The sequence below is a fragment of the Alosa sapidissima genome, chromosome 7 (genome assembly GCF_018492685.1).
Source record: "Alosa sapidissima isolate fAloSap1 chromosome 7, fAloSap1.pri, whole genome shotgun sequence".
NCBI classification, from domain to species: Eukaryota; Metazoa; Chordata; class Actinopteri; order Clupeiformes; family Clupeidae; genus Alosa; species Alosa sapidissima.
Genome location: NC_055963.1, coordinates 18,748,614 through 18,761,402, shown reverse-complemented (window position 1 = coordinate 18,761,402; position 12,789 = coordinate 18,748,614). Strand labels below are relative to the sequence as shown.

Genomic DNA, 12,789 nt, shown 5'->3' with positions numbered 1-12,789 from the left:
TAGGTCTCATAGCCCATCTCGGCTTGTCCCCTGCACTCCAAAATCTGGCGCTAGTTAGCCGATCATGTTTCAATACACTTTAGGTCAATATCACACTGGAATTCTCCTTTAAGAGCAGGGAGTCCAGCAGCCAAAACAATGACCAAGCACTCTGACTGGAACCAAAGGGGTTGTTTATGGTGTGAAGCACATAGATAGATAGATAGATAGATAATTTCCCCTGGGGATCAATAAAGTAAGATTGTAATGGTCTGACGTGCATTTTAAAGCAATGGTTTCTTTTTGCCTATGTGACCTTCTTTGATGCTTGTGTGTGTGTGTGTGTGTGTGTGTGTGTGTGTGTGTGTGTGTGTGAGTGTGGGCGGGTGTTCCAGCTGTGGGAGTAAAACAGACTGCACTGGTTCTTTGTAAGTAATCCCATAATGTTCCATGTAGCAGAGCGTCAAAGGAATGACAGGGTGAAGCGGTGCGGTTCAATAAGCCCCTTTAAAACCACAGTGGGATCAGGAGGCTGGCTGTGTGTGTGTGTGTGTGTGTGTGTGTGTGTGTGTGTGTGTGTGTGTGTGTGTGTGTGTGTGTGTGTGTGTGTACCTGGTCCTCCTCCTCCCTGCGGCGGGCCTCCTCTGCACACCTCTGCAGCTCCTCCTGGACGATGCGTGCATACTCAGAGTCCTGCTCCTCTCTGTCAGCACACACACACACACAGAATTTTTCACACTTCTGTCAGAGGCAGAAAACACAGAATAAAGGCCCATTCACACCAAGAATGATAACGATAACTACAAATATCGTTCTTGTATATGAATGACGACGTTCACACAAACTATAATGATAACGACATGAAGAACAATATAGCTGGGGATCACTTTCAGAGCGATTTTCAGAACGATAAAAAGCTAATAGCAATGAGACCCCATCAAATTTTAACCGCCACATTCATTAACACAAGGAGAGACTTTGTTTATCGTTGTTCAGTGTGACCGCTTTTATCGTAATAGTTATGGTTATCGTTCTTGGTGTGAATAGGCCTTAAGAGCTACAAAGGGAAAACATCACTGCAAATACTATTCATAATGACTCATTCCAGTGTTTGGTTATAAATTGCTATCACTTAGACCCATCAGAACAGGGAGATTGTGCTTAGTTGACATATGCATGGTTACACAGGGACATTCTTGAGTGGGTGAATTTACTTTGATGTTCACAGCCAGACGTTGATTAAGGGCAAATGTGTGGGCTGAGATTAAAAGTCCTCACCACTCAAAATGACAGAAAAAGAAAAACATCTACATATGCAGTTCTTCATCGGACTCTTATTTGGGCTGTCTGACTGATGGAGTGTCAAGGAAATGAAGAGGGAAAACACTGTGTATAGCTCTAAATCACTGAGGTGTTTGCTTTGGTTTCCTTTGGTTTATGTGTCTCATTATACCCTGGCGAGTGGAGACAGCAGAGAATTACACAGACTGATGTAAAAATCTGCATCTAAGCATTTTGATTAGATCTGTGCCATTATCATTTTGAGGACTTGGCCCGGTGTGTGACCAGGGCCCACGTGTGTGTGTGTGTGTGTGTGTGTGTGTGCGCTTTCTCTCCCCTCACCGCTGGCGAGAGAGGTGGTGCAGCTGGTGCCGCTCCTCATCCTGCAGCCGGCGGGCGATCCGGATATCCCTCTGCACCAGCTGGTTCTTCTGCACGTTGGCACTGTAGTACTGCTCAACTGCAATAAACACACACACACACACACACACACACACACACACACGTACGTATGTTATACATATGTTGAGCCTTAGCTTAGCTAAAGCTCAAAGAAAGTCATAAAGGACATAAATATGCCACTCATTTCCAGCACAGCTTAAAGTAAGGACTTACTTTCCTGCTCTTGTAAGTTGTGTGCCAATGCCCCATCTTCCAGAACAGCGAAAGACTGGCACACTGGAGGGAGAGGGGGGGGGGGGAGAGAGAGAGAGAGAGAGAGAGAGAGAGAATGGAAATTAAACAGCAGCAGTATTTCCGAGCCAGTCGCAGAAACCTCAACATGCATCAGGCCGCAGATCAAAGAACGGTGAGCATGGCGACGGAAATTGCTGATCTCATCATCACTCCCTCTCTCCCATTCATCTTGCCTCAGCAGGGGGTTGAGAGATGACTGGCCTTCTCTCAGTGGGGGGGGCAATGAATTACAGTGGCCTCACTCACACAGACATTGGTTCAGACAGCATCGCCGGCGTAGCAGAGGGGGAGTGAAAGTCAAATCCATCAAAACCACCGGCAAACCACAGCTTTGAGAAAACTTAAGGGTGCGTAATGTGAGGAAGAGTGATTGGGGGAGGTGATATTGTTTGTCAGACAACCCCCCCCCTCCTTTAATGCTGAGCTTGCGAAATAGCACTGGTGGTTGACAATACTGTTCCAGTCAGAATTGTTGCCACAGGATATAGAAAAACACACTGGAGCTTGTGGAGGATGCACTGCTTTTTGACAGAATGTTTATAAACCGTTTTTTGTACCTTTAAATAATGTTTCCAAAATCGTTTCAGTGGTTCATCAACTCGTAACAGGGTGAACAACACTTCTGCAGTCGCTTCCCGACCCTCTAGCGGCTATAGAGGTGTATATACAAGTTTGCAAGATCGGGTAGCGGATCTGTACTATAGTTCGATGGAATGAGACATAAGAAACTACAAATTTGACTTGCTTCTGATGTTGCAATACATCATACTTTTATAAAATCATGCAACATACTCTACCTTGTCTGTAGGGTTGCAAAGGGGCGGAAAATTTCCGGAAACCTTCCGGAAACTTACCATGGGAAGTTAAGCTGGGGAATTTTGGAAATATTCCAAATTGGAAACTTTAATGGAATTAAAGGTAATTATGGGAATTAATTGGAATTTATGGTAATTAACTGTACATTTTGGGTAATTCATACAAACTGTTTCATTTATAAACAAACATTTTGTTTCGTAATAAGCAATTTGATTTGAATGTTTGTATTTTTCGCTTAGCTTAGCATACAAAGTTAACTAGCATGCTAGCGGTAATCCCATTCTCTGCCTATTGTTTACTAGCATGCTAAACTAGCAACACTGAACTGCCCAAGATACACCACACCACTCAACAACAAAATCCGATTTGTTGGAACCTTTTTTTCCCATGCACATGAACGCACCATAGGCTAGACATAAAGGAAACCTATGCTAATTGCTGTCTGCATGTGACTGACTGATGTGCAGGGTACAAATTCAACTGAAATTGCATTAAATCAGGTTGTTTTAACTATTATTATGCTCTAGATGGGGTTTTGTCCACTACATTTAAGTTCCCCGTTATAGACTAACTTTCCATATTAAAAATTCCCAGTTTATTCCCATTAATTCCCGTTTATTCCTGTTAATTCCCATATATTCCCGTTAATTCCCATGGAAAGTTTCCAACTTTGAAAATTCCCGGAATTTTGCAACCCTACTTGTCTGTGGACATCGTTATTTCCAAAGCCGGTGCTGGATAAACAAATTGCGTGCGACAGAGGAAAAGTGCTTTGGTGTAACTTTAAATGCCAGCAAACTTTTGGCTTGTGTGTGGCTGGTACTATTGTGGACCGATCAAATGTATAATGTTTAGACACAAGTGTAAACCTCTACATGGCAATTTCAACTGTTTGTGAGCACCTGTCTGTGAGCCCCTACATCCTACAGTAGCTCAAGCAGAAGCTTCCCTTCACAAGCAGTTGCTCTCCATCACGTTAGTAACGTTCATCAAGCCAGCAGACACAAACGGGAGGATGTCCTCTGGTGACCTGGTGTGTGTAAAGCGGATTTTTGAATACTGTTGAAAACACTGCTGCCTAAGGCCTGCCAGTCCTCATGATCGTATGCATCTGGCATCCCGGCCTCCCTGAGAAATATAAGCACTTACCAGAAATCCCTCAGCCCCCCCCCCCCCGTCGGACATCACCATGGCCTCTCGAGAACTTAAGTGTAGGGTGGAAGGAATGTTATGTGAGTATGTCTCTTTCCGTCGAAACTGTACGAAACTACGCAGACTGCTGCTACTTCTGCCAGACTTCCAAGGAACAAAGTAATGATGGGGTGAGAGGAGCTGTGAGAGCACTAGGCTGGGTCACACCGCAACACCAGGCCAGAGGGCCACGCTGGGACACTACACAACAACCCATCGCTGTTCCCATACCAACAGACAGTGGTTTCACAGGGCATGAGGACATGCCCAAACAACTGGGTTCCAAGCAACACTCTCTGAGAGAGGATGTGCTAATGTACTTTGATGACTTCAACAGAGGTTGCACCGTTTGGCAAAAACAAGCATATTGGTTCAAAACTGCTGGACAGAATTACATGCAACAGGATATTCTCTGAGGTCATGCAACAGTTCCTGAATGTGAATGTGCTAATGGAATGCCTGATGATTTCAATAGAGGTTGTGCATATATTTACAATGTTCTGTCCAGTAAAAAGCAAACAAGATGTACATTCTCTGAGGTCACTTTTGACTGACCTGTTGTTTGTAAAGCATGTGTTGTCTACTTTACATGTTGTTATCAGTGAAGCCTCTTTGTATACAGTACCATGAAAAATGAAGCTTTGATTTCTAAAAAACAAATGCCCCTTTTTACTCAAACAACGCTATTTATGTGCAACATTTCAACTTCAAAACAATCTAAATAAAAACTAGCATCCAGCTCCTCTTGCACCACCCTCAGCCCTTGCAGAAGAGAAGCTCTTAAAACAGGCACACTGCTCTATATTTTTTCCTCTGAGCTTGCGCTGCTCCACCCGACGTCGGGGGAGTTTACAGCTCGTCTGTGGTACTCGAGGCGTCTCAGAGGAGCGCGTGCTCGCCAGCCTGCCCGCCAACAGGCCCTCTAATCCAATCTACAGCTGCCGACTGCCCAAGCCCCAGACTGGGCACCCAGGGGCCCTGTGGTCAACCATGTCCCCAGTTAAGGGCCAGTAAAACAGGGTCTGGGCACGGCTCCACGCTGGGCTCCTCCCAGATGCTGCGCTGCAGGGCTGCTGGCCACAGGCTATATTCTGCAGCGCAGTCGGTTGGTCAGTCAGGGGCCCCAGACGGGGGGCTTTTACGGCAGCGGTGGTGCAGCGGTCCTGTTTGGAGTTTGTTTTGCGCTAGCGCCACGGTGAGCATTACATTACATTACATTACATTACATTACATTACATTTAGCAGACACTTCTTGACCAAAGTGACTTACATATGTCAGCTATATTACAAGGGATCACATTGTCCCCGGAGCAACTTGGGGTTAAGTGCCTTGCTCAAGGGCACAACGGTGGAAGCCGGGAATTGAACTGACAACTTTCAGGCTACTGCACGCTAGCCCAGCTCCTTAACCACTACACTACCACCGCCCCAACTGTGAGCAGAGGAAAGACACAGAGTGCTCAAGGCAGCGTGCAGAAGCAGGAGACTCTGCAGTCGGGCTGAGGTCATGTCTGTCTTTGGAGTCTGTGTGTGTGTGTGTGTGTGTGTGTGATAGTCTGTGTGTGAGGCCCACTTCCTCAGCAAGTCTGTCTGCAGGGAGATGATCTTTTGACCCCCTGAAAATTCTATCACTGCCAGCTGCCAACTTAGTGACTGTGACCCCCCCCGCCACCCCCCCACCCCGACAAACACACACACACACACCCCAACCCCAAGAGCAGTACATATTCTGACATGGCATGGTGGGGCTGGAGGGGAGAGGGGGATAAAGAACACACCTGCTGCTCCACGCAAGAACCCGTATAGGGTTACACAACCCCCCCCCCTCTGTGCAGTCTGAACACTCATTAATCCAGTAAAATCTCTCACTCACAGTCTCACACATTTTCACACACACCACACAGATTCCCTCTTTTAACCTCATATATGCAGATACTCAGTATGTGTATACACTCTCACATACACAAGCCACAACTCTACAACACAAAAACATAAAACTTTCTTTAAATTAATTCCCGACCGACACTATTTCTTCTTTCTCTCCTTTTCAAAACACACACACACACACACACACACACACACACCAAATTGCTTCCAGATGTGTGGTGGGTGAGAGAGATGGGAACAGAGAAATGGAAGGACTTTTTTTGAGCTCTGTGAAAGTGCGAGGGAGACCCTACAGGGGAATAGGAATGCTTTACGGAATTTTCTACATAATTATTTTATGTTCCTGCTCAGTAGCCAATTTTTCTTTCCAATCGAAAATCTGTACGTATGCCAAGAAGGGAAAAAAAGTGTCTTGGCTTACTTTTCCATAAGGAAAGGCATGGAAAAATCATCTCTGTGTGTGTGTGTGTGTGTGTGTGTGTGTGTGTGTGTGTGTGTGTGTGTGTGTGTGTGTGCGTGCATGTGTGCGCATGTGGCTGACGTGGCATTGTCCCCTTGACTCATCACTAAATAGTAAATATAGTACTAATAGTGCAACACACAACCCTGCAGTTGAACACAAACTCTAAAAGCCCCTTCCTACCAACATCTGATTGGGCTCCATGGGAAGAAGGCTCATGGAAACAACACTATTGGCAATATCAATCAAATACTCGCTCATCAGCATCAAATCAAGACAATAGCCCCGTTTAATCTGGTGAGGGAAGCATAAAGAAGGACAAACATCAGTGCAGCACTCCATCAATCAGGCCTTTTTGATAGAGGGGCCAAATGGAAGCCAATTTTTTTCCGGGAGTTTCCCAAAAAGCACCTGAATGACTCTCAGAACATGAGAAGTAAAATCATCTGGTCTGATGAAACAAAGACTGAACTACTGTATTTGGCCACAATTCCCAACGGTGTGTGTGGAAGAAACCAGGCACTGAGCTGCACTGATGGTTGTTCTTCTTTACACTTCTCTCATCCTCTGAAAGGAACTCTGGATGTCATTAATAGTGACCATTGGGTCCTTGGTTACATGTCTGACCAAGGCCCTTCGTCCAGGATTACTCAGTTTGGCTGAGCGGCCAGATCAAGGAAGACTGGTTGGTTGTTCCAAACTTTTCCATTTTGAGAATGATGGAGGCTACTGTGCTCTTGGCCACTTTCAATGCTGTAGAAATGTTCTTGTATCCTACCCCAGATCTGTGTCTTCACACAACCCTGTCTCGCAGGTCTAAGGACAATTCTCTCGACTTCGTGGCTTGGTTTTCACTCTCACATACACCATCAACTGTGTAAACTTATATAAAAAGATGTGTGCCCATCATAATAATGTCCAACGAATTCATTTAGGCACAGGTGGACTCCAATCAAGTTGTAGAAGCATCTCAAGGACCATTGATAGAAGTACGATGCACCAGAGCTCAATTGCAAGCGTCATAACAAAGGGTCTGAATACTTATGTAAATTAAAAATTTCAATCTTTTATTTTTTATACATTTTCAAAACACTCCAAACACCTGCTTTTTTGTGGGGTGTTGGTGTATTGTGTGTAGATTGATGAGGGAAAAAAAAATTGAATCCATTTTAAGATGAGTCTGAAACAAAATGAAATGTGGAAACCTTGAAAGGGTCTGAAAAGTTTCCGGCTGCATTGTATATGCATCACCTTCTGATCAGGTGATGCTCAGGCCTATAGCTCATCCATGGCCAACCTGAAGAGGGGCATCAAAAAGGCCAAGCACAACCACAAGCTAAGGATTGAGAATCACTTCAAGAAAAATTCTGACTACAAACCTACTAACTAAACACCCCCCCCCCCCCCACCACCACCGATGCCTCCTTGCCTAACTGAACCACTTCTATGGTCACTTTGACAGGGACAACAAGGAGGTGGCCATCAAGGCTGTGGTCTCTGCAGAGCATCAGCCCATTACACTCTCCCCCGCTTGACCGCAGTTCAGCATTCCCATCCTCCCATCCGAACTGATCACCAAACTGGGTATCAATACCTCCCTCTGTAACTGGATGCTGGATTTCCTAATCAACAGACTGCAGTCTGTTAGGTTAGATAAACACACCTCCTCTCCCTGAACACCGGCGTACTACAGGGCTGCATGCTGAGCCCGCTCCTTTACTCTCTCTTCACCTACGACTGTACATCTGTACATGGCTCTAACACCATTTTCAAGTTTGCAGACAACACAACAGTGATTGGTCTCATCGGCAACAATGATGAGACGGCCTACAGGGAGGAGGTCCAGCACCTAACAAATGTGGTGTACTGACAACAACCTGACTCTCAACATCAAGAAGACCAAAGAGCTCATTTTGGACTACATCCTTGTCAACTGGACTGAGGTGGGGCGTGTCACCAGCTTCAAGTTTCTGGGTGTCCATATCTCTGTGGACCTCTCTTGGACCATCAACACCTCTACTCTGATCGAGAAAGCTCGCTAGCGTCTCTTCTTCCCGAGGAGACTAAAGAAGGTCCAATTGTCTCCTCAGATCCTGGTGAACTTTTACAGCTACATCATTGAGAGCATCCTCACAAACTGTCTCACAGTATGGTATGGCAACTGCTCTGCCTCTGACCGGAAAGCACTGCAGAGGAAAACTGCCCAATATATCACCGGTTCCTCACTCCCCTCCATCGACGCCATGCAGGGCAAGCGATGCTTGACAGCATCACAGCATCATCGTAGACTGTTCTCACCCCAACCACAGACTTCACCCCACTCCCCTCCGGAAGGCGTTACTGGTCTCTCCGCAGCCGTACCAGCAGGTTCAGAGGAAGCTTCTTCCCTGTGACTGACCTCGTGAAAACCAACCAACTGATTCACTGTTGATTCAGAGGCTGGGTGTCTGTCAATATTCCAGTGAAATAAAGGACTATTTGTGGACATGAATCAATCAATTACACGGAAGTACACATTGTTCACTGTCCATGTAAGCTCTGACACACCCTTACCCAATATCCAGTAACATGTACGGTAAGGGTACATGAATTATCATGAATTCATAAGGCATTACTTCATTCCTTATTATCTCTTGAATTATCAGGAATTGACATGAGTGCATAATCTCTCATTCGTGACCTCATGCATGAACAACATCAACTAAAGTATTAATTATGGTGGGTACAAGCATGATGATGAGGATTTCTTTTTCTGCCAAAAATTTGGTCATCGCTCTTCAAATTCTGATTTAAACACAACTTGTGCAAGTTTTCTAAACGCTAAATGTCATTATTCAGTATTCACCACTTTAGTTGAGGGGTCACAAACATGATGAACTAGACTAACTAGAGGTCGACATATCAGACTTATCGGTGTAAAAGTGTTAAGCTCATATCGGTTGAATTAACCTTTAATTCATGTCATTTCACAATTTTTCCAACATCAATAACATGTTATTCATCAGTGTTAAAGAAGGACCTATTCACCACTTTAGCTGAGGGGCCACAAACATGATTACTCATGGGAAGCTAATGCTTAGTTAATGATGATATTCATGCATGAGATAATATGAATTCTTGTATATTCTCCTAATAATTCAAGAAGCCTTACATGCATGAATTCAAGATAATTCAAGTACAATAACCCTAAACTGAATGTCATGACAAGTGATGACCACATTGTTCGTAGAAAAACACTACTAATTACTTGGGAATGCGCTATTTACAATTGACATCCAACAATTTCTCCTTGCTGTTTACATCCAGCTTTAAGTAATTTTCCCTTGCTGTTTACCGTACATCCACCTTTGAGTAATTTTACACATTAGTCCACACACACACCTTTGTCTCGTATTACAGTTGCCTGCCGCTCCCATGGGTAAAACCTTTTAAATCCAGATGCCATGAAATGAATCTAACAGTAATACGCTGGAGGCACATGATTTAATGTGCGTTTGCTGGAAATTGTCACACAGAAGCAATGATCACGTTCAAATCGAATTAGCAGGAATGTTGCAATACTTTCCTGAATTTGACCTCTGCTATTGTGTACCTAGTCTAAGTTAGTACCTAGTACAATGCTCTCCCCACACACACACACACACACACACACACAAATCTAAACAGAAGTCATCTTCAGTTAGGGGGTCAGAACAGGTCCCACCCTTGAGGTTTGCCCTCTTCAGTGAAGGCACAAAAAGGGCTCTTTGTGTTCATGGTCCCCCCAAAGACAAAGACAAAAACAAAGACGGTTCACAGACACAGACATACACAGACACACACAGACCTTCCCTTTCCGTACCTGCCCTACTGATCTCCAACAATGAGCCTTTTAGAGCAGCTTTTGCACAAGCGCAGCCAGAGCACTGAGCACCATTGAAGATGTGCTGCTGCCTTTGTCTTTGAGTCTGTAAACAGCCAAGGGAGAATCTGCAGCTCTGTGTGTGTATGTTTGTGTGTGTGTTTTGTGTGTATGTTAGTTTGTATGTGAGGCCTTCAGCAACTCGACTTAGTCCATCTGTGACCACCACCCCCCACTCTAGGAGCACTACAAGGTCTAGAGCCACTACACATTATACCTCAGGTGCCTTGCTACCATAAACAGGGTTTATGATCCAATCAGCAACATATCAGAAATACAGAAAATAACATGTAACACAGTTATTAGAGAAGAGTCAGTCATTCCCCTTTGTTGCTGTGGCCGTTTATGATCCAATCAGCAACATATCAGAAATACTATTATACTACTATGGATATATAAAGGCTTTGCTGACAAATGCCTAAGCTAACAAATGCTTAGGCCCCGTTGATGCGGACTCCAAGCAGCCAGCCTTAGCTTGTTCTTAGCATATGTCGCAATTATTTGACTTATTTGGCATAAGCTGCAGGCACTCTTGACACATCTGATGTGCTGATGTTTCAGGACTGACCTTGCCGACGTGTTTGTTTACATGCCGAGCATTGTTTCTCAAAACAGGTCAAGTGTCGCGGCTTTCACGCTTCTGTTCAGACATGCCAATGGACAGAGTGCATTTGGGAAAAGGCGTGCAGCTCGAGCCACAACGCGCCTTACACTGGGAAATCCCACTGAGTCTGGCTGAGCCCTTAACTGGATAAGCCACCTGCTGCTATTGTTTCTGCTGCGGTCAGGCCCAGCGCACACCAGGTGGGATTACACGTAATCTGGACCTTCTGCAGTCAGGCCTAGCGTACCCCAGGTGGGATTACACGTACAGTAATCTGGACCAGGCAGACTGTGCAGCAGATGAGAGGGAGAGTTTTAGCCCTGGCTCACTTCAGCTGGCTGGCTGGCTGGCTGGCTGGACTAATGTGCCGTCAGGTAAACTCACTTTTCTTTCCCTTTCCAAAAGCCTGCAGTAGTTTGAGAAGAGAAAAAAAGCCTGCTGCTCGAGTTGCAGCAGCTAGGGGAGTGCGTGAGCTGAAATGAGTCCAACAGGTTTTTCAGTTGTTTTGACGCAGCCCAGGCCCAGCCCACCAACATGCAGATGGCGACATCAACACACAAAAAAAGCTTAAGAGAACCTTCAGGCACAGCTTAAGGCTACCGTTTCTCATTCAGAATCAGACCTGCAATTGGAATTCATCCACAATGTAAGTGTGGTAATTTCACCATAAGTACTGCAAGTCCCTGCACTCTCATTAAACTGACACTGAATGGACTTGTCCAACTTGTCCAAGCTCTGACGTGTATCTGACATTATAATTAGGTCCCAATAGTTGCGGTGGACAAAATTGGCTTTGGGGGGGGGGGGGGGCTCGGGCAGGAGGAGATGAATGGCCTGCACACATTCCTCCTCTGTTGGCCCAGAGCGGAGGAAAACATGCATGCTGCAGTCATGAGCACATGGCCTTGACCAGCATGGAAAAAACAACACAGTTCCCCTTCCATCACTTCCTCCGCTGAGAGCACAGCACATCCAGCACAGCCCCCCACTCTCGGCAGTCTGCACTCACGTCATGTCTGGAGCAACTGCGCATAAGAAAGGGAGAAAGAACGAGAGAGAACAAAAGACAGACAGACAGAAAGAATGAAACGAAACAAAAGAAAGACAAGAACGAAACAAAAGAAAGACAATAATGAAAGAATGAAAGAAAGAACAAACGAAAGACAGACAGAAAAGAAAGAAAAGTATCAAAAAGGAAAAAGGTATAGGGTCTGCTATCCAAGACAACAAAAGAGTTAAGCACAGAGAATGAAAGAAAAAAAAAAAAAAAGTCAAAGGAAAACCACATTCTCAAGAGAGAAAGGTATGAGCTGCACAGAGAGAGCACACACAGTCATTAGGACAGAAAGAGAGGGAAGCAAAGGGAAGAGTTCCAAATATGACATGTCTTAAGTGTTTCCGTATGTACCCTTGGTGTCAACATAACCAATCATCCAAAAGGATCAGGAAGAGAGAGTGGGTGTTTGTAGCAGGGAGAAATTCAAAAAGCAACAGAGCGCCTATTTATAGGTCTGACTCTACCCAGCCCCATCCATCCATCCAAACACCCACCCACCCACCCACCGTCTAACCATGGCTGATCCATCTCTGCCTCACCTTAAAGTATAGCCTGGGTCACTCCGCTCCAGGGCTCCTGCTATAAATAGCTGTCTGGCCTGGTGAGAGTCCTTTTCCCTGGGTCAAGCGGTGTCAGTGTGTGAGGATGTCAGAGGGGAGAGGGCATGATGGAGCCCCAGCCGACTCCTCAGGGACTGGGGGAGAGACATGAGGACAGGAAGAAAGGATTGTGTTTGTGTATGTGGGTGTGGGGAGGGGGGCTGGGGGCCGGGGTCGGTCAGGCTAGATCAGGAGAGTTGTCCATGAAAAAGAAAACAAAGCAACAAAAAAAAAAACACACACAGGAACTGATAAGCAATGGAGTGAAAACAAAGAGAGCTTACTTGGCTTGGGGTCTTTAAAGGCAAGACCCGGATA

General features: G+C 45.3%; 1 protein-coding gene across 3 annotated transcripts in view; it reads right to left on the bottom strand.

Moving 5' to 3' along the window:
* Positions 1-12,789, bottom strand: part of LOC121713706 (serine/arginine repetitive matrix protein 1-like) — a 32,083-nt gene that overhangs the window by 16,239 nt on the left and 3,055 nt on the right. For all 3 annotated transcript variants that reach the window (XM_042098552.1, XM_042098551.1, XM_042098553.1), the window contains exons 3-5: positions 1,876-1,938; positions 1,603-1,720; positions 592-682 (exon numbers count right to left, since the gene is read on the bottom strand). In XM_042098552.1, the coding sequence (XP_041954486.1) occupies positions 592-682; positions 1,603-1,720; positions 1,876-1,938 (272 nt within the window). The remainder of the gene's footprint in view (positions 1-591; positions 683-1,602; positions 1,721-1,875; positions 1,939-12,789) is intronic.